Source organism: Sus scrofa, chromosome 2, assembly GCF_000003025.6.
Source record: "Sus scrofa isolate TJ Tabasco breed Duroc chromosome 2, Sscrofa11.1, whole genome shotgun sequence".
Lineage (NCBI taxonomy): Eukaryota > Metazoa > Chordata > Mammalia > Artiodactyla > Suidae > Sus > Sus scrofa.
The window spans coordinates 137,162,964-137,180,332 of NC_010444.4; the positions used below are offsets into that span (position 1 = coordinate 137,162,964).

The 17,369-nt window shown below is 57.1% G+C and overlaps 1 protein-coding gene across 1 annotated transcript in view; it reads left to right on the top strand.

Annotated features, from left to right (window-relative positions):
* CATSPER3 (cation channel sperm associated 3) overlaps positions 1–12,342 on the top strand; it is a gene marked incomplete at its 5' end in the record, with an annotated part of 35,563 nt that extends 23,221 nt beyond the window's left edge. Inside the window, 6 exon segments of the mRNA NM_001244299.1 lie at positions 3,104–3,343; positions 8,021–8,203; positions 9,200–9,340; positions 9,743–9,862; positions 10,650–10,807; positions 12,153–12,342. Of these exon segments, the coding sequence (NP_001231228.1) occupies positions 3,104–3,343; positions 8,021–8,203; positions 9,200–9,340; positions 9,743–9,862; positions 10,650–10,807; positions 12,153–12,258 (948 nt within the window). The 3' untranslated portion in view covers positions 12,259–12,342.

Here is a 17,369-nt window from a genome sequence, read left to right on the forward strand (position 1 = left end):
CATATACCAGGTAAAGGATTAGGTTTCAAAGTATGGGAAATATTGTCTTCAAAATCAGTAAGAAAAAGACAAGCCAGCAGAAAATTTGGTGACAGATTAAGAGCAGACACTTTCCAATTTAAACATATAAAAAGATGCCCAACTTCATTAATAATTAGAGACGTTATTAGAGATAACATGAGACAATTAGAGCTATAGAAATACTTACTGATAATTAAAATGGAAAAATACCATTTCATATTCATCAGACTCACAAAAAGTAAGAAGTCCAGCAGTAGGAAGTGTTAGCAAAGATGTCACAGGAACAGTGTTGATAGTAAATTGGTGCAAGAATACAGTTCGGCAACAGCCATCGAAGCTGAGATGCTCGTTTCTTCCATCGAGCAGTTCTGCTCCTCGCTGTGTCGCAGAGGAAAACTTGTCACATGTACACTCTAAACCATGATGCCGGGAGTTGCCTGGGAGTGTGGTGGGGGCCGGGAGGAGTTATTTCAATGATCTTATTTGCGGGTTTCAGAGAGAAACGAGGGGAGCTCCCCTGCCCCCGGCGATCTGCAGGGTGAGTGAGGTTGCTGTCTTCACTGTCCCAAGGGAAAGGTAGCATAGGCATTATGGCTACAGAGGCACCCAGTGATTCGGCCCAGTAGCCCTGCCATGAGTTTGGAGTGGTTTCCTCTCACAACAAGGACAGCAGAGAAGGTGATCGGGCAGAGGATGAGCGCTGTGGGGTTTGGAAGAAGTTACTCCGAGGCAAGCTGACCATCTACATCTCAGCGTGCAGAGAGCGCACACAGATGATAAAGACGATGCAGCCACGACCACCTCCATCACCGACAGGAAGGGGTATCCTTATGCCAAGGTGGATCAGCATCACCAGGCACAACTGGATCTTAACAGGAGAATGCTCTTTTGGGTGCTCCAAAGTGGGTGCCGGCGGCCCAGTAGCTGGGGGCCTGATTGGGCACTCAGCATCGGTGGTGGTGTGGGGTAGAGTCTGGTCCCTAAGGGGATGGAGGATACGCTTGCTTGCGGGTTCAAGGACCTGCAGCTCTCTCGTGCTCACATCTGGCTGGGAAGAGGGCCCAGGGGCGAAGGCGCTCAAGTCGGCCTTTTCAATGGCCCTGTCATCTGGCTCAAACTTTTCATAATTTTATACTCTTTGCAGTAGTAAAAAAATTCCAAAGAAGCCAAATATCACTCAGTGGGTAACTGGATAAAGAAATTATAGTATTTTCATAAATGGAATTGCTAAATAGTGGTGAAAAACACTAAACTACATTATGTATAAATACACGGATGAGTCTGATAATTTTAAACAAAAAAAAAGTTGCCTAAGGAATAGAGTATGTGCAATTTATGTAGAGTATTAAAAATGCAAAACAAGACCATGTAGTTTCAGGGCTCCGTATGTGGTAAAAGTATAAAATACACAAGCAAGACCGTCTGTAGATTTACAATCAGATTACACTTGTGGGAAGGAAAGGGGATTTAACCAATGAGTGGCACTGCCTGGAGTGGTGCTGTTTTATTTCTTTAGCTGGGTGGTAGTATATGGTGGCTCATTATAGGATTCTTTCTACGTTTTTTGGTGTATCTTAAATGGTACATTGTCGTTAACTGAGATAAAAGTATATGGAAATGTTTGCTATGTGGAGACCACAAATATAAGTATACAGGGCAGACACCACCAGCAGCTGCCCTGATGTTATCCCAATGGGTGGTTGTGGCTTGGGTTACAATTTCCTGCCACAACCTCTGACATATATTTGAAAGGTGGTGTACCTCAAAAACCTTTCTATTTCCCTCTAGAAACCCTCTCTAGCCCCCTTCAACCTACCTCAGACTCACTCAGTGAAAGGCATCAGCGCTTACCCCGTTTTTCCATCTGCACCACTCGAGTCTCCCTTGTACAGACCAATGCTCTTCCCTGTGCGTCCCTGAGTCGGTCCGCAAGTCCTGTCATCACTGCCTACAAAATTATAGCTGCCCTCTGTCCTCTTCTCTTCAGCTCCACACTGTCCCCCAGTCCAGTCCAGTCCAATCCAATCCAGCCTCCTCTCTTGCCTGGATGATGCTCGAGATGTATGTAGGTATATGTGCTTGTTTAAACATTCATTTCTGTCTCCCACTACTTGACTCTCAGCTCCCTGGGGGATGGGCATTTTCTGTCTTATTCACTGATGCATTTCCTGGTGCCTGAAATGGTGATAACTTGGCCCATGGTAGAATCTTTGTTTTTTTTCCCTTTAAATCAATCAATCAATTTATTTATTTTGCTTTTTAGGGCTACACCCACAGCATATGGAGGTTCCCAGGCGAGGGGTCCAATCAGAGCTACAGCTGCCAACCTACAGCACAGCCACAGCAACGCAGGATCTGAGCCTCGCCTGCAACCTACACCACAGCTCAGGGCAATGCCAGATCCTTGACCGAGGCCAGGGCTCGAACCCGCAACCTCATGGTTCCTAGTCAGATTCACTTCCACTGCACCACGATGGGAACTCCCATGGCAGAGTCTTAATCAGCACTTCCTCAGTGAATGAAGGCATTGCTGATAAGGTGGACCTTCGATGACTCAAAACGTACCTTTAAGCCACCGGAGTTGGGAATGCGTGAGAAGAATCCGAGGAAGATGATTTCATAAAGTATAAAAGTGGAAAAAAGCAGAATAGTCTTCGAAAGTAGGTTTTCAGCATGGGTGACATTGGAGGACCCGTGAGTGCCTGTGTAAGCAGATCACTCCGAAAAGTCTGGACAGGCAGGTCGGCCCGAGCACCCCGAGATCGTCTCTTCAGAAACCTTACATCCAGGCTGCCTGCCATGCACCTCCTCCTGGGCCTAGGTCGTCATTCTGTCTGTCCGTCAGTCAGTCGTCCGCACGCTTCCTGGGTGAGACCCAGCCCTAGGCTCGGGGCCACGGGGTGGGGAAGACCCAGCAGGAGAAGGGAGTCAGGCCCCGCGTGCCCGCTCTGTGCCCAGGGCTCTGCCTGGCTTTCTCTCCTGTGTGGCTGACTTAGGAGCGCCCTCCCCCACCAACACACACCCCTGCTCCGGTGGTCCAGGCAGCGGGAGTCGGACCCTCCCACCCTTGCCGCCCCCACAGGTCTCGGAGGTCATCTTCGTGTCCGTCTATAGCTCCGAGTTCTGCATGAAGCTCTACGTGGACCCCGTCGCCTACTGGAGGGACGGCTACAACCTGCTCGATGTCATCATCCTCGCCATCCTCTTCGTCCCCTACGGCCTCCGCAAGGTCAAGGGCAAGCACTACCCCTACCTCAACATTGCCGACGGCATGCAGTCCCTGCGCATCCTCAAGCTTATCACCTACAGCCGCGGCATCCGGGTGAGCGAGTTGGGGGGGGGGCCGTGGTTCTGGGAGCGCAGAGGTGCCCGCCAGCCCCCGATGAGGGCGTAACGCTGCTTCTGTCACCCGGGGATTGAGTCCTCGTGTGTGCAGGTTGATCTTTACCTGTATTATCTCACCGGACCTTGACACCATTCCAGGAAAAGTCTTAGGTCCATTTTGCAGATGCAGAAATCACGACCCAAGACCACTCAGCAGTCAGATTCCAGAGCTGAGCTTTGCAGGGTGTGTCTGACTTGGGGGCTGGCCGGGCTTTTCCTCTCTCCCGTGCTGCGAAGGGGGCGGATTTTCTTACAGTATAGACCCTTTGGACTACATGGCCGGGAGTCTCCAGCTTTTTGGTGGCCCCGGCCACCAACTGCTTTCCCCTAACAACTGAAAAATCTGCTGCTTCTCTCGCTGGGAATGGTCTCCTTACTCGTTCGGGCAGCTCTGAAAAAAATGCCACTCCTGCTGAGAGCTCGCGAGGTGACCTGCCTTTCCTCAGCCCAGAGATTTCAGAACAAACTTCGGAGGTGACCCTAACACAGCCTCAGCCATTCATCCTGGGCACAGTGTTTGCCCTGGTTCTGCTGCGTATTCGTGTCCTGCAGGAGGGGGCTGGCTGGGGCCCGTCTGACCAGTGAGGCTGTGTCAGCCTGTTCTGCTGGGGGATTACCCCCAGCCCAGCCTGGTGTCTGTCTGTCTAGACCTTGGCCTGACACTCAGGGAGGCTGCGTGTGCCCCAGGGCTTGGTGGCGGGGATGAGGCCGTACTAGGGCGGTGGCCCTGCCGCAGGTGCCATTCTTGACGTTTTGTTCTGGCCGGCTCACACACCTGTCGCGTCCCCTCCCGGACAGCGTAACCCGTCCTCCCGCCCCTTCTCCTCACGGCGAGGCTCCTGGAAGAGGTGTTTGTTCTCCGGGTCCCCCTTCCTTAGCTTCATTTCTGCCTGGGCTTTCTCCGTCCACACCACAGTAACTGTCACCAGCTGTCTGAGGGGGCCAGCAGCCTCCTGTCACCGCTTTCTCTTGGTTTTCCTGCAGCTTCTCAGGCATCACTTCTCAGGGGCATGTTTTCTTGGCTTGACCCGTGAGTGTGGTTTCCTCAGGACTCTATCCTGAGTCGTCTTCTCCTCTGCCTGGTCTCTTTGGGTCACCACCTTTTAGGGGTCTTTCCCCCGCCTACACCCCTCTCTTTGAACTTCAGACCTAACTGCTTCCTGGATGTCTCGTGTGCTTCTTGAACTCAAGGTGTCTAAACTGGAAACCACCACTCCCCCCACCCCAGCTCCCAAATCCCAAGACCTGGCTTCTCCTGTCTTTTACATTTTCTTTTGGCGACAGGTGCCTCCCACCCGCTTCTGTTTCCAAGTCATCAATTTGAGCGTGGGCTTTGACCCCTCCCCCTCAGAGTCCTGTAGGGTGGTCGCCTGGACAGGGGTTGGCTCGTCTATATCTTTGCACCTTGATGCCATCCTTTCTTCTCCATCACCAGCTACCATCCACATTTCCCGCAGTGCCTCCCACTTTGCTGAGCCCTGAAGCAGAAGTGCCCCCAGCAGCTGGGGGCGTCTCTAAAGTCTCAGGTCACGGCACTCTGCCTTTCACACCTAAGAGTGGCCTCCTTTGTTCATGGGCTAGAGACAGACCCTATCAGGTGTCCTCGAAGTCGGGAGGGGGTGATGGGCTTTGGCAGGATGGGAGTAAGGTGGGTGGATGGAAAGGCACCCCTGGGAGGTAGGTGCCAGCGGGAGGGCACCTCGGAGCGAGGCAGTGAAAGACAGTGGGGCGAGTAGCTGGTGTTTCGGGTGTTGGGTACCAAGGGGGCAGGGGCCTAAAGTGGTGCAAGGGTCGCTGGAGCTGTGAAAGTCAAGGGATGAAGAGGCCTGGGGGATGGCCTGTGCCCCCAGAGATGCTGAAGGCTCACAGGATGCTGGCAGGACGGGGTGGAACCCGGGGCATGGGAAGAAGCAGGGGCTTTGCCCGTGGAGGCTGAGGCCCTGAGGCTAAGGTAGTAGGGCCAGTGGGAGATGGGCGGCCTCCCACCAGAGGGCTGCTGGGGACTGATGTCCCCAGGCAGGAGGGGATATTCAGGGGATGCCAAGGGAGAGATCAGGTGGAGGTGAAGGTGCCCATGGGAGTCCCGAGAGGAAGGAGGGGGTGGCAGCGGGCTGAGGGAGAGGAGGTCCAGGGCTGTGCAGGGAGGAAGACACAGCAAGGACTGGTGGCAGGAGGGGCTTCCATCCTGGGGAGCTGGGGGAGGGGCGGTGACCCGGATTGCCCCCTTTCCTGGCTGCGGGCGCTAGCTGCCTGCTGGGTGCATCGTCTTGGCTGTGTCATGTGGTGGCAGCCTGGTCAGAGGGGAAGGTGCCGGGGTCTTGTGGCGAGAGAAGGGCACACAGCCCTCCCCACAGACAAGCCCTGTCCCCGAGCTCAGCCTGGCCAGCTTGGTGGCCACAGGCCTCTGCCACAGGGCCTTTGGTCCTCGTAGACGTGCGCAGAGATCCACGGGCACGCAGACACAGCCTGGGCACCGACACACAGTCCATGTTTGACCTCTAGGTCCTTCTGTCATTAAGCAGAGCCTTCTATCCCAAAGCTGTTTCCTGGGGACCACTAGCCCCCCTGGCTGTAGCTCTTTCTGTAGCTTTTGGTATGTCATTGGATCCCAGAAGTGACTCTGCCTCAAATGCCCTCTGGACACCTGCCCGGCCCAGTGGCCCAGGGACGCTGGAGGTGCCGAAGCTGGAGCCTTGCATAATTTCTATTCATGGAAGTCTAGCTGAGGCTCTACCAGAGCTGCAGCTCAGTGCCCAGAGCTGGCGCTCTGGCACATTCTTGGCTCTGGTTCCCTGATGAATTGAAATGACATTCTGTCTTCCCCTTCATGGCAATAAACCTGCACCACGAGGAAATCGTTCCTTGTTTTGCACACAGAGACATTCTGTTCGCTGAGCAGTCAAGGGCCACTCGGTTCACGGTTCCCTGCCTTTCAGCCTGAGGCACAACCTTCAGACGCTGGGCTGTGGTGGGAGCACCAGCCTCGCCTCCCTCCCCACCTCCTCCTCCGTGGAGCACAGCTCTTGCTGCCCATCAGAGTGGCGGGGCCTGGGCACCTGCCCTGCCTGGAGGTCCTCTCCATGCCCAGAAGGTCCCAAAGCCAGGAGGGCAGCTGTAGCTTGACGCGGAGCCCAGGAGGGTGGAACTGGGAGGTAGGAGCGGCTTCCACAAACAATTTGGGAATTCAGAATCAGATGCCTCCTGGGGGCCAGGCGGTAGGCCTAGGAAGCCCAGGACTTCCTCAGGGAAGGCGCTGCCAGCCTGTGCGGATCTGGGCAACCGTCCCGGGGACTGGCTGTCTGCACCTTCTGGCCTGCAGACTCATGGGGCCCACCTGGACGGGGCTGGAAGCACGTGGCCAAGGCCAGCTGTCAGGAGTTGGTGCCACATAGGCTTCCGGAGAGCCTGACCTCTTCTCCATGGCTCTTCTCCAGGCTGCTTGGCTTTGACCTCAGGGGGCTCTGGGCCTGCGCACTAGCCTCCGTGGTGCCCCAGGTTCTTGCTTGGGGCCCTGCCCCTCCCCACCCTGCAGACCTCAGCTGCAGCCTGCACAGCATTGCAGCGTTTCTCCTGAGCTCTTACCTCTCCGTCTCAGCAGTTCTGTCTCTTTCACAGGGTTGGAGGCAATTTTTTGCATCTCAGTTCTTCCTGGAATGAATGCTCCACCACTGGTTTTCTTTGGCCAAGGCGAGGAGGGAGCCTTTGGGGGTGGGTGCACCCTGCAGGGAGCTGCTAAAGCAGTCCGTGTACAGGGCAGCCGGGGCTCCTGGCTTGTCTCTCTGCTTCCCAGGTTAGTCCAAATTGTCAACACCCCGCTGTCCTGTGTCCCACGTCTACCAGTACCTTTTTTCCTAAACAGTTTCTTGGTTTAGAAAAAGGGACTTTTGTGGTTGACCGTGGTGGCACAGGACAAGGGGCAGGGGCATTTTTCCTCCTCTCTGCCATTGTATCGGAGCGTGACCCTGGCCCAGGCATTTTGCTTCTCTGAGCCTCGGGTCCCCCATTTTGAAATGGGAAGAAGGATAACATCTGCCTGCCTTGGCATGACATCTGCGACAGCATTTAGGCAGGTGAACGTGTGTATGCAAGACTCCAGGGCCCGGAGAAGGGACGACGAAGAGTGAGAGATACGACAGATGCCCATTTCATGGGGAAGACTGAGGTCGCAAGCTGGGGCCCTGGCCACGAAACAGGGCCCAGAAAGCGTGGGAGGCCCCATTCTTCTCAGCCCTCTTCATTCCTCCTGCCAGGATGGCTTCCCGCTCCTCCTGGGCCTGGAAGAGCTGTCAGGGCTGACTCTCAGCTGAGGAGAGAGCGGGACGCTGTGGGGTGGCCACACAGGCAGGCTCAGGTCAAGTGGAGTTGTTCGAGGTGCTGAGGGGGAGACGACCCCAGACCTGGGCCCCCCACCTTCCCGGGCCATCCGGCCCTGGTGACTGAGGCGTGGAGGCCAGGCATTGCTGAGCCCCTGTTAGCTCGGGCCAGCCCTCAGTCTGGGCCGGGTTCCCATTCATTCATTCATTCATTCATCTCACCGTTTAGGGACCATCCGCCCTGTGCCAGGCCAGGCCAGGCCGGACCGCTGTGCCCTGAGCCCCGTCCCTCTGCCTTGCAGACGCTCCTCACGGCCGTGGGGCAGACGGTCTACACCGTGGCCTCCGTGCTCATCCTGTTCTTTGTCCTGATGTTCATCTTCGCCATCCTGGGCTTCTGCCTGTTTGGAGCTCCAGAGCGGGGTGACCTGAATAACTGGGGGAACCTGGCTTTGGCCTTCTTTACCCTCTTCAGCTTGGCCACGGTACCGTGTTTGGGAAAAACTAGTGGGGGCGGGGCCTTGGGAAGGGCCTGCCAGCTGGTGTGAGTGTGCGGACCTGCCAGGCCTCTCCTTGGGCCTCCCCCAAGTTCGGGCCCCTCGCTGGGCTGGGAAGGCGCAGGGCTGGCCTCCCAGGACTGAGCAGGGGCCGGTGCCCCGGCCAGGAGTCCATCTCTCTCTCTCTCTAATGTTGTGACTCCTTGCAGCATTCTTATTTGTCCCACACAGTTGTAAAACTTTTAAAAACTTCTCAAGAGAGAGGTGTTCCCGGTGTGGTGCCGTGGTTAACGAATCCGACTAGGAACCATGAGGTGGCAGGTTCGATCCCTGGCCGCGCTCAGTGGGTTAAGGATCCGGCGTTGCCGTGAGTGGTGGAGTAGGTCGCAGACAGGGCTCAGATCTGGCGTTGCTGTGGCTCTGGCCCAGGCTGGCAGCAATAGCACCGATTAGACCCCTAGCCTGGGAACCTCCATGTGCCGCTGGTACCTCCCTAAAAAAGACAAAAGGCAAAAATAAGTAAATAAAAATAAAAACTCTTCAAGAGATAATTCATTCGGATCAAGTTTAATCTGGATGTGAAACCCACGTCACATCGCCTTTTGGGGGAACAGGCTGTCACAGATCCCCCAAGAATAAGCCTGCAGAGCCCGAGTCTAGTCTAGATTCTGTTGGACTCTGGATAGACTGAGGTCTTTCTAAAGGGGGGCCTGGCAGAGAGGCGCTGTCTCTGGGGGAAGGATGGGCGGCCTTTTGGCGAAGAGCCCTCAGGGTCCCTTGGTCAGGAGTGCCCCACCCGGGTCCCCCGCGTCGCCAAGCCAGAGCGTAGGCCCTGGAGTCCATGGATCAGGGGGTGTGGAGGGGCTGAGGTGGAAGTAGAGCCAGCCTGCTCCTCAGTGCGGCTGGGGCTCCCCTAGGGTAGGTGAGCAGGAGGCCTGCCCTCTGGGCCCCAGGCACTCCGCATACGCCGCCCCGCCCGAGCAGGTGGATGGCTGGACAGACCTGCAGCAGCAGCTGGATGACCGGAATTTTGTTCTGAGCCGCACGTTCACCATCACCTTCATCCTGCTGGCCTCCTTCATCTTCCTCAGCATGTTCGTGGGTGTGATGATCACTCACACGGAGGTGAGGTGGCACCCCTGGGGATGGGGTGGGCAGGTTCGGTGTGGCGCGCATGCGCGCGCACTCGGCTCTGGGCCACGGCTCGAGGGCGGACCCGGAACTGTCTCCCTGCTGAAGCCGAGGGGAGGCAGCCAGATGGGCTCCTCCCTCCCCGAGCCCAGATTTTTCCCTGCGCCCGGGTATCTTCCCTCCTTCGCGACGGTGGCCAGCTGGACAGGCGCTTGGGAAGTCACCGCAACCGCCCGTTGGCAGCTTGAGCCGGAGGCTGGCCCTCCTTGCGCGGGGTGGGGGGTAGGGGGGCGCTCCTGCCGAGGGGCCCCGAGCAGCAGTGCGAGGCGGAGGAAGAAGGACACCGGGGTGTAGGCAGCGAGAGCCCGGCCCTCACCTCCATCCTCCGGCCCCCAGGACTCCATCAAAAAGTTTGAGCGGGAGCTGATGCTGGAGAGACACGTGACCGTCATGGAAGAGAAGCAGGTGATTCTGAAGCGGCAGCAGGAGGAGGTCAGCAGGCTGGTGCAGACACAGGTAGGCGGACACGCAGAGGGACCGTCAGGGCTGAAGGAATGGTCACGAGGAGGGCAGGTAGCCTTGGGCATCTGCGGCCTTTGGTTAAGTCAGCTACCCGCCACCGCTGTGCTTTCCAGAGTCAGACTTTACTCTGTGCAGTTTGGGGTTTCCCTGGATCTCCGCAAGAGCTGACTGTTGTGACTGTAATATTTCCTTCCTTCACGGGCAAACCTCCACCGCCGGGCACTTGGCCTGGAGCACGCTTACTTCTGGGGGCCCCGGGGTGACAGGCAGGCTCAGTCCCCGTGCCCTGAGTGGGTGAGGCCGCGGAGGCCCTGACACGCGTTACTACCCTCAGTGTTTCTCACCTGGCACGAGAATGAGCCCAGCAGGCTGGAATTTTCTGTCAAGCCTGCTACAGCTGTGACGGGTGGGCAGCGGGGGAGGAGTCTTCTCTTTCCTGCTTAGGGGCCCTGAGCTGCCCACGCGGAGCCTGGGGTGCTCAGCCGGGCCCTGACTGCTGCCCTTTTCTCCCCCTGTGGCTGGTGCCTCCCTCCCCAGCTTCCTCTCGGAGGTGGGGGCATCCACCTGTCCGGATGTGCCCAAGGTTTGTCCAGAACATGGTGAAATGCTGAGCCATGTGTCATCTGTCAGGGATGGTGGCTCCCCAGGTGACCTCAGTCAGGCGCGTCCAGGCCCCGAAGGTTTCGGGTGACCCTGCGGTTAGGCTCAGGGGGTCCCCAGGCCTCTCTGCAGCTTGGCCACGTCCTCCTCGCCCTTGCTCTCTTTATGCTTCCCTCTCTAGAAAAACGTTGACCACAAAAGTTTCGCTGAGCTGGTGGAGAACTTCAAGAAGACCCTGCGGCACACGGACCCCATGGTCTTGGATGATTTTGGCACGAGCCTTCCCTTCATTGATGTCTACCTGTCCACTCTGGACAACCAGGATGCCACCGTCTCCAAGTCAGTCCCAGCCCCGCTGAGCCTGGCCCAGGGGCGGGGGGTGGGGGTGGGGGTGGGGTGGCAATAGCTGATGGGCTGGGTGGGTGAAGCGAGGCCCTTCCTGGGGGGGGCACAGGGGCTGGGCTGCGGTGTGGACAGGCCTGTGGCTGGGGGGCCCTGCTCCCCGGGCCCTCCCCAGCCTACCCTGAGCCCTATTTAAATACTAGCTTGGAGTTCCCGTCGTGGCTCAGTGGTTAATGAATCTGACTAGGAACCATGAGGTTGTGGGTTCGATCCCTGGCCTTGCTCCTTGGGTTAAGGATCCGGTGTTGCTGTGAGCTGTGGTGTAGGTCACAGTCGTGGCTCGGATCTGGTGTTGCTGTGGCTCTGGTGTAGGCCAGCGGCTACAGCTCCGATTTGACCCCTAGCCTGGGAACCTCCATATGCTGCGAGTGCGGCCCTAGAAAAGACAAAAAAAAAAAAAAAAAAAAAATACTGGCTCCTTCGACTCTCCAGGACCCTCCTCACCCACCCCTTTCCTTTTTCTGAGGGCAGAGGAAAGGGCTGGCAAGTCAGAAGCTAAAGCTCCTGGCCTGGTTCTGCCACTTCTTTTTTTTTTTTTTTTTTGCTTATTTATGGCCACACTTGTGGCGTATGGAGGTTCCCAAATTGGAGCTGTAGCTGCTGGCCTATACCACAGCCACAGCAATGCCAGATCCGAGTCGTGTCTGTGACCAACACCACAGCTCATGGCAACGCCGGATGCTTAACCCACTGAGCAAGGCCAGGGATTGAACCTATGTCCTCATGGATCTTAGTCAGATTCATTTCCGCTGAGCCACAACGGGAACTCCTGGTTCTGCCACTTCTGCCTGTGTGACTTTGGCCAAGTCTTTGATGCTTTCACACCTGTCACAGGAGGGGCTGGGCCAATGGAAGCCATTCATGTGAAGCTCCGCCCTTGGCCTGGCCCAGTGCTGTGCTCAGTGTGAGTTAGCTGGGGTCATACCGGCCATTACTGTAGGAAGGGAGCCTGGCTTCTCAACAGAAGCCCCCAGAAGGCTCCATAGACTGGAGAAGCTCAAGAGAGGGTACCTAGGAACATCCACTGTTGGCCCAAGAGTGGGTCAGGTGGGGTCTGGGCACCTCCACACAGTCACTCAGAGCCCAGGAGTCTCTTATCTCCAGTCTGACACGTGGGGTGAAATAACAGCCCCCCGGGTCCCAGCTGAGCTTCCAACCCAGCCTGACCTGGCGCTAAAGTCCTGGTCACCGGTGAAGGGGCCGGTGGGACCATGCAGTGGGCGGGGCCAGGGGGCGTGGCGTCTGCCTGTGAGCCCAGCCCCCTCCCCTCCTCCGTTTCCAGGCTTCAGGAGCTGTACTATGAGATCGTGCATGTGCTGAGCCTGATACTTGAAGACTTGCCCCAGAAGAAGCAGTCTCAGTCCTCGGAGAAGGTTGATGAGAGGTAGCTGGGTGCGAGCACCCAGGCTCTGAGGGCCTGGCCGGCCGTGACAGGTCCCCCATTAAACCCAGGCTTTCTGAGTTGCCCTCTTCACGGTTGCTGTGATCATGACACGTCTCCTCTACCTTGGGAAGCTGGGCCTATGGAAGCCATGCGTGTGAAGCTCTGCCCTTGGCCTGGCCCAGTGCTGAGCTCAGTGTGAGTTAGCTGGGGTCATACCGTGAGTAGGTGCCCCCGCAGTCTGGCTCTGCCCCCCACTGACACAGCCAGACTGTGGGGGTGGTGATAGGGAGGCTCGAGGCTCACCGTGGCCAGAAGCCACACCTAAGGTCCACGCTGGCTCTGTCCTTGGCCCCAGTGGCAGGGACCCACTGAGCTCCTGGGGAACCCCTGAGGATGCTGGACCAAGAGGGGCGCGTGGCTCCTTTGAGCTCGTGTGGCCCTGCTGATCTTGGAAGCCCTGCTGGGCTCGTCCACGTGGGTGTCCCCACACCTGGCACAGGTACAGCTCTCTCTGCACACCCTGAGTCTTGGAGACCCTCTTTGGAGTTTGACTCTTTTGTCCCAGGCTCACAGTAATGCTGGTGCACCGGGGGTGCAGCCGTGACTGGCAGGACTCTGTTGAGTGGGCATGCAGTGCACAGGGGGCCCCTCATGCAGAGGCCAGTGAAGTGGCAGCCTCGGGCACTTTGGTCTGATCCCTCCTCTTACACATAGTTAGAACCCTTTACTTAAAAGGTGGCATCTTCTGTCATCCCTGGCCACATGACTGCCACAGTTGCCAAGGTCTTGTTACCACCCGAGTGCAGCCATGGTGGAGCCATCCGAAGGCCCAGGTGGGGCAGGCTGGCTAGCATTCCTTGCCCCCCAATGGCCAGGTCAGATCCTGGCCATGTCCCGTTGGCTCCCATTGCTGGGAGTGTTCCTTAAGCCTGTTACCTTGGCAGTGCCCTCTTAGAGGAGAGGTGAGTTCTGGGTTCCCCTGCGGTGAGAGACTGCCTCCTGTAGCCGAGCGAGTGCGGAAAGGCCTAGACCCACCCTGGTGGGGAGGGGTCAGTAGAAAACGTGTAGGATTGAGAGGGCTGGACGAGGGTCCCACGGGGGCGCCCATGGGCTCCAGGCCCGCCTGAGGGCTCCCCTGAGGCCAGAGGACAAGGACCGGTAGAAGCTTTTACTCACGGTTTCATTTATACCCCGGCTACTAATTCCTGAGCCGTGCTGGGTGCTGGGGGTGCTGTGACGAGAAAGCGGCAGTCTTGTCCTGGCCTTCTTGGTGGCCGTAGTTGAGTAGGGCAGACAGTCCTTCAGCCAGAACGGCTCAGAGACAGTTTCCCTGGGCAAGTGACAATCACTGTTTGAATGCAGAGACTCTGTGTCATCTAAGATCCTCTGATTGCTTGCATTTGCATACGTTCACACACAGGACAAGTTGAGCGTTGTGTGAAATGGTGCCAAGAAGGGTTGTTCTGGAGCGTGGGACCCATTGCCATGCTGTGGTGAAGCCGTCTGAAGGCAGGGAGGTGGCCTCACTCCTTCCTGGGTGGAGAGAACTTCGTCCTGGTGTCCAGGGAGGTGGGCCTGAGCTCGCCTCTGTGCCGAACTGGGAGGTGTCTCCAGGCTGGGGGCTTCCAGGGGAGCCCTGGTGGGTGCAGCCCTGTCAGCAGGGCACCCAGGCCTCAGGCAGTGGCTCTCATTCAGGGCTGGGACAAGGCAGACCTCACCAGCTGCCCACACTGGAGGTGCCAGTGTTGCTTGGGAAAATGTGCAGACACCTCCACCTGCTCTCGCTAGGAATCATGGGAATCTCCCCAGGCCTCTGGAAGTGAACAAAAGATTGAAAATTTCCCACAAAGGGGGTTCCTGTCGTGGCTCAGTGGTTAACGAATTCAACTAGGAACCATGAGGTTGCGCGTTCGATCCCTGGCCTTGCTCAGTGGGTAAAGGATCTGGCATTGCGGTGAGCTGTGGTGTAGGTTGCAGACGTGGCTCGGATCCCACGTTGCTGTGGCTGTGGCGTAGGCCAGCGGCTACAGCTCCAATTAGACCCCTAGCCTGGGAACCTCCATATGCCGAGGGAGCGGCCCTAGAAAAGGCAAAATAAAATAAAATAAAATAAAATTTCCCACAAAGAGGCGAATTAGTCTGTACCCTGGTCTTCGAGTCAAGGACTTGGATTTCTTAATCAGGTGACCTTGGCAAGGTGTCTGGTCTTTTGAAACCTCAGCTATTTCATCTGAGAAAATGGGCTGATAAAACTGTCCAGGTCTATGGATTAAATAAAATACATGCGAGGGTGTTAAAAAAAAAAAAAAGCCATAGCCGCGGTTCCTGCTTCCTGGCTCTCAGCCCGACGTCTGCCGTGGGGCCAGCTGCAGTGGCTGTGCTGGTCACGGGCTGAGGGGGACTGGGCCCAGGACAAGGTGGTGGTGGTGAAACCCTGTAGCTGAGAGCAAGAAGCTGCGGGGTGGAGCCATGTGTGGGTGTCCAGATGGGGCTGGTGCCGGATGGACAGGTTGGACCTGGGGAGCCTGGGCCCTGGCGGGGAAGCCCTGGCACGGCCGCAGGCCTGCGGGTTTGGGAGGGCAGGCTGCCCTGAAGGGCACAAGCAGCAGGCTTTCACAGGGCACAGAGCTGGAAGAGGGTACTGGGCAGGGGGCTGGCTCGGTGGTGCTGGCAGAACCAGCCCGTGGATATTTGGCACCAAGTCCCGAAGCAGCATTTCTCTTTGGCTCTATTTGCCTGCAGAGCAAACACTGGCAGCCTGGAATTCCCACTTGGGCTCTCACCAACGCAAACAAGCTTGGCCCAGGCTTTCAGCTGATTTGCTCGGGGCAGAAGTGGCTCTGCTTGCCCAGGCCTCGCTGTGGAAGGCAGGACCCTTCTCCAACCCCCAGCCCTGGGATCCAGCAGAGCTGTCCCCAGAGAGCTCGCTCCCCTGCATCGTGCCAGCCCGGTGGTTTGGGGCTACAGTGGGACACCCGGAGCCTGAGTCTTCTGGTCACACCCAGGCACTCTCCTGGCTCTTGTAGGAAGGATATGGAATCAGAAGCTAGAGGTGTGTGGAGGGTGGCGGATTTTTTTTTTTTTTTTTTTTTTTTTGCTGCTTGTTGATCCCAGCAGCAGGAAGCAGTCTCGGCATGGAAATCCATGCGGCTCTGAGTTCTCTCTATTCCCGCAGCCCTAGACATCCAGCACAGAGACACTGGCAACTGCAGCTCTTGATGTTTTCATCACATGTGGCTGAGACAGGACATCTCCTGAAACGGGCTGCTCTCAGCTAGGTCAGGCCTTGCTCTCAGCGGCGGGTCCCTACCTGGCCCTCTCTGCCCCTGGCCCCAAATCGCCCGGCCAGCTCTCCTGTCCCATAGGCTCTCAAGAGAGCAGATGGCTCTGAATCCCTGAGTAGGCTCCTTGGGAAGGAGAGGTGATTGTCGCAGAGCCTTGTCACAGGGGCTGAGACGTGAGGAGGAGGGAGCTCCCCGTGATGGAGTGACATTTACCAACACTCAGGCGCTCCCCATGTCCCCACACTCTGCACCAAGGATTTTTTTTTTTTTTCCTGTGCTTGGTCAGCCACGTGCCTGCCTTCCCCGAGTTCTGTCGCGATGGGATGCAGCCCTGGGGGATGAATCGGAGAGCCGCAGGGGACCAGGAGCATTAGGGCTTTTCCTTGGTCAGTTCCTGGCTTCTCCTCCTTGGGGGCCAAGCGGAGAAGCAGATCACAGGCTCCACGGTGGGAGCTGGGATGGGGAGGAGGAAGGAGAAGCGAGACAGGAGTCAGAGACCTCGGACAGAGGCTCCCACCCAGGGTGGAGGGTGAGAATGGAAAGGGGACAAAGGGGGACACTGAGTGGCTTTGTGGGGTGAGAATTGCATCCCCCCTGACAGCCCTCGAGAGAGGCAATAATGATGGGAATTCCTTAAAGATGATTTTCGGTTGCTGCACTGTGCCCTTTAAAAACGGAGCCCCAGGAATAGATTCGACCACGTGGAGTCTGCCTTCTATTTGGGTGACATCATGAAGGCTGTGTGTATCCTAGGACCCTCTGAGGCTAAACCTCGGGTATGTTTAGAGGGCTTTACACACCACGCACTCAGCCCCCAGTTGGGACCCGAGGCCTCAAGGTGAAGCGGCACCAAGTGTGCCTGGCTTTTTGCAAAATGAAACTGAAGTCTCAGGAGGAAGAGTGGCTGAGGCCAGAGGGGGACAAAGAGTGTGATTGAAAACTCTTAGGACACTGGGGGTCGACCCCATCTTTTGTGAACTGGCAATGGGACGGCGACGTCTCCCAGCAGCGCCCCCCCCACTGGCCGGGAGTTCAAGGTCCTGAGAGCACAGCTGCCCTTGACTCCCCGCCCCTCCCCCACTGGGCCCTTGATGCCTGGGGCTGGGGCATGAGATGAAAGGCTTTGCAAAAGCCAGTGACAGCGGAGTCCAGGCAGAGGTTGGGCCGAGGCTCTCAAAGGCTGGCCTCTTCTCTCTGGTGACCGTGGAAATACCTCCTTCTGTTTTGTCAGGAGTTTTGTTTACAAGATACTTTGACTTCCATGATTTGAATCTCAGAACGACGCTTCAGTCCGTTCCTTATTCCCATGAGCAGGTGGCAGAGCTGAGGTTCACTGTGGCCCTGGAACACACCCATGGCCGCGGGGCTAAGGGGGAAGGACCAGCATCACAGCCCAGCGTGTCTGGCCATCTGCCAGGGGATGGCTACCCATCTCACAGGTGGGCAAGCGGCACGCAAGAGACACTGTCGTTTGGCCTGGGTCATCACTGTCACTTGGCAGAGTCAGTATGTGAACACAGGCCACACATGGTCCCCTCTGCTCCCCTGTCTCACAGCACCCTTGTTTTTTCTTATCAAAGCTATTGTTTGAACTTTAAAAATCAAGCCGTGCTTCCCTTCTGAGGAGGGCCTGCCGCTGGGGGGAGGAATGTGGCCTCTCAGATGGGTCTCATGGTGACACGTGCTGCCTGATAGGAACTCTGAAGTCTGCTGGGCCGATGTTGGGAGCCCTGGGTGCTCCAGAGGCGGGAGGGCGGCAGGAAGCAGTCAGTGTGTGCAGATGGGTGGTGACTGTGGCGCCTAATCAGGAAATTATAGCCTGGGCAGAAGA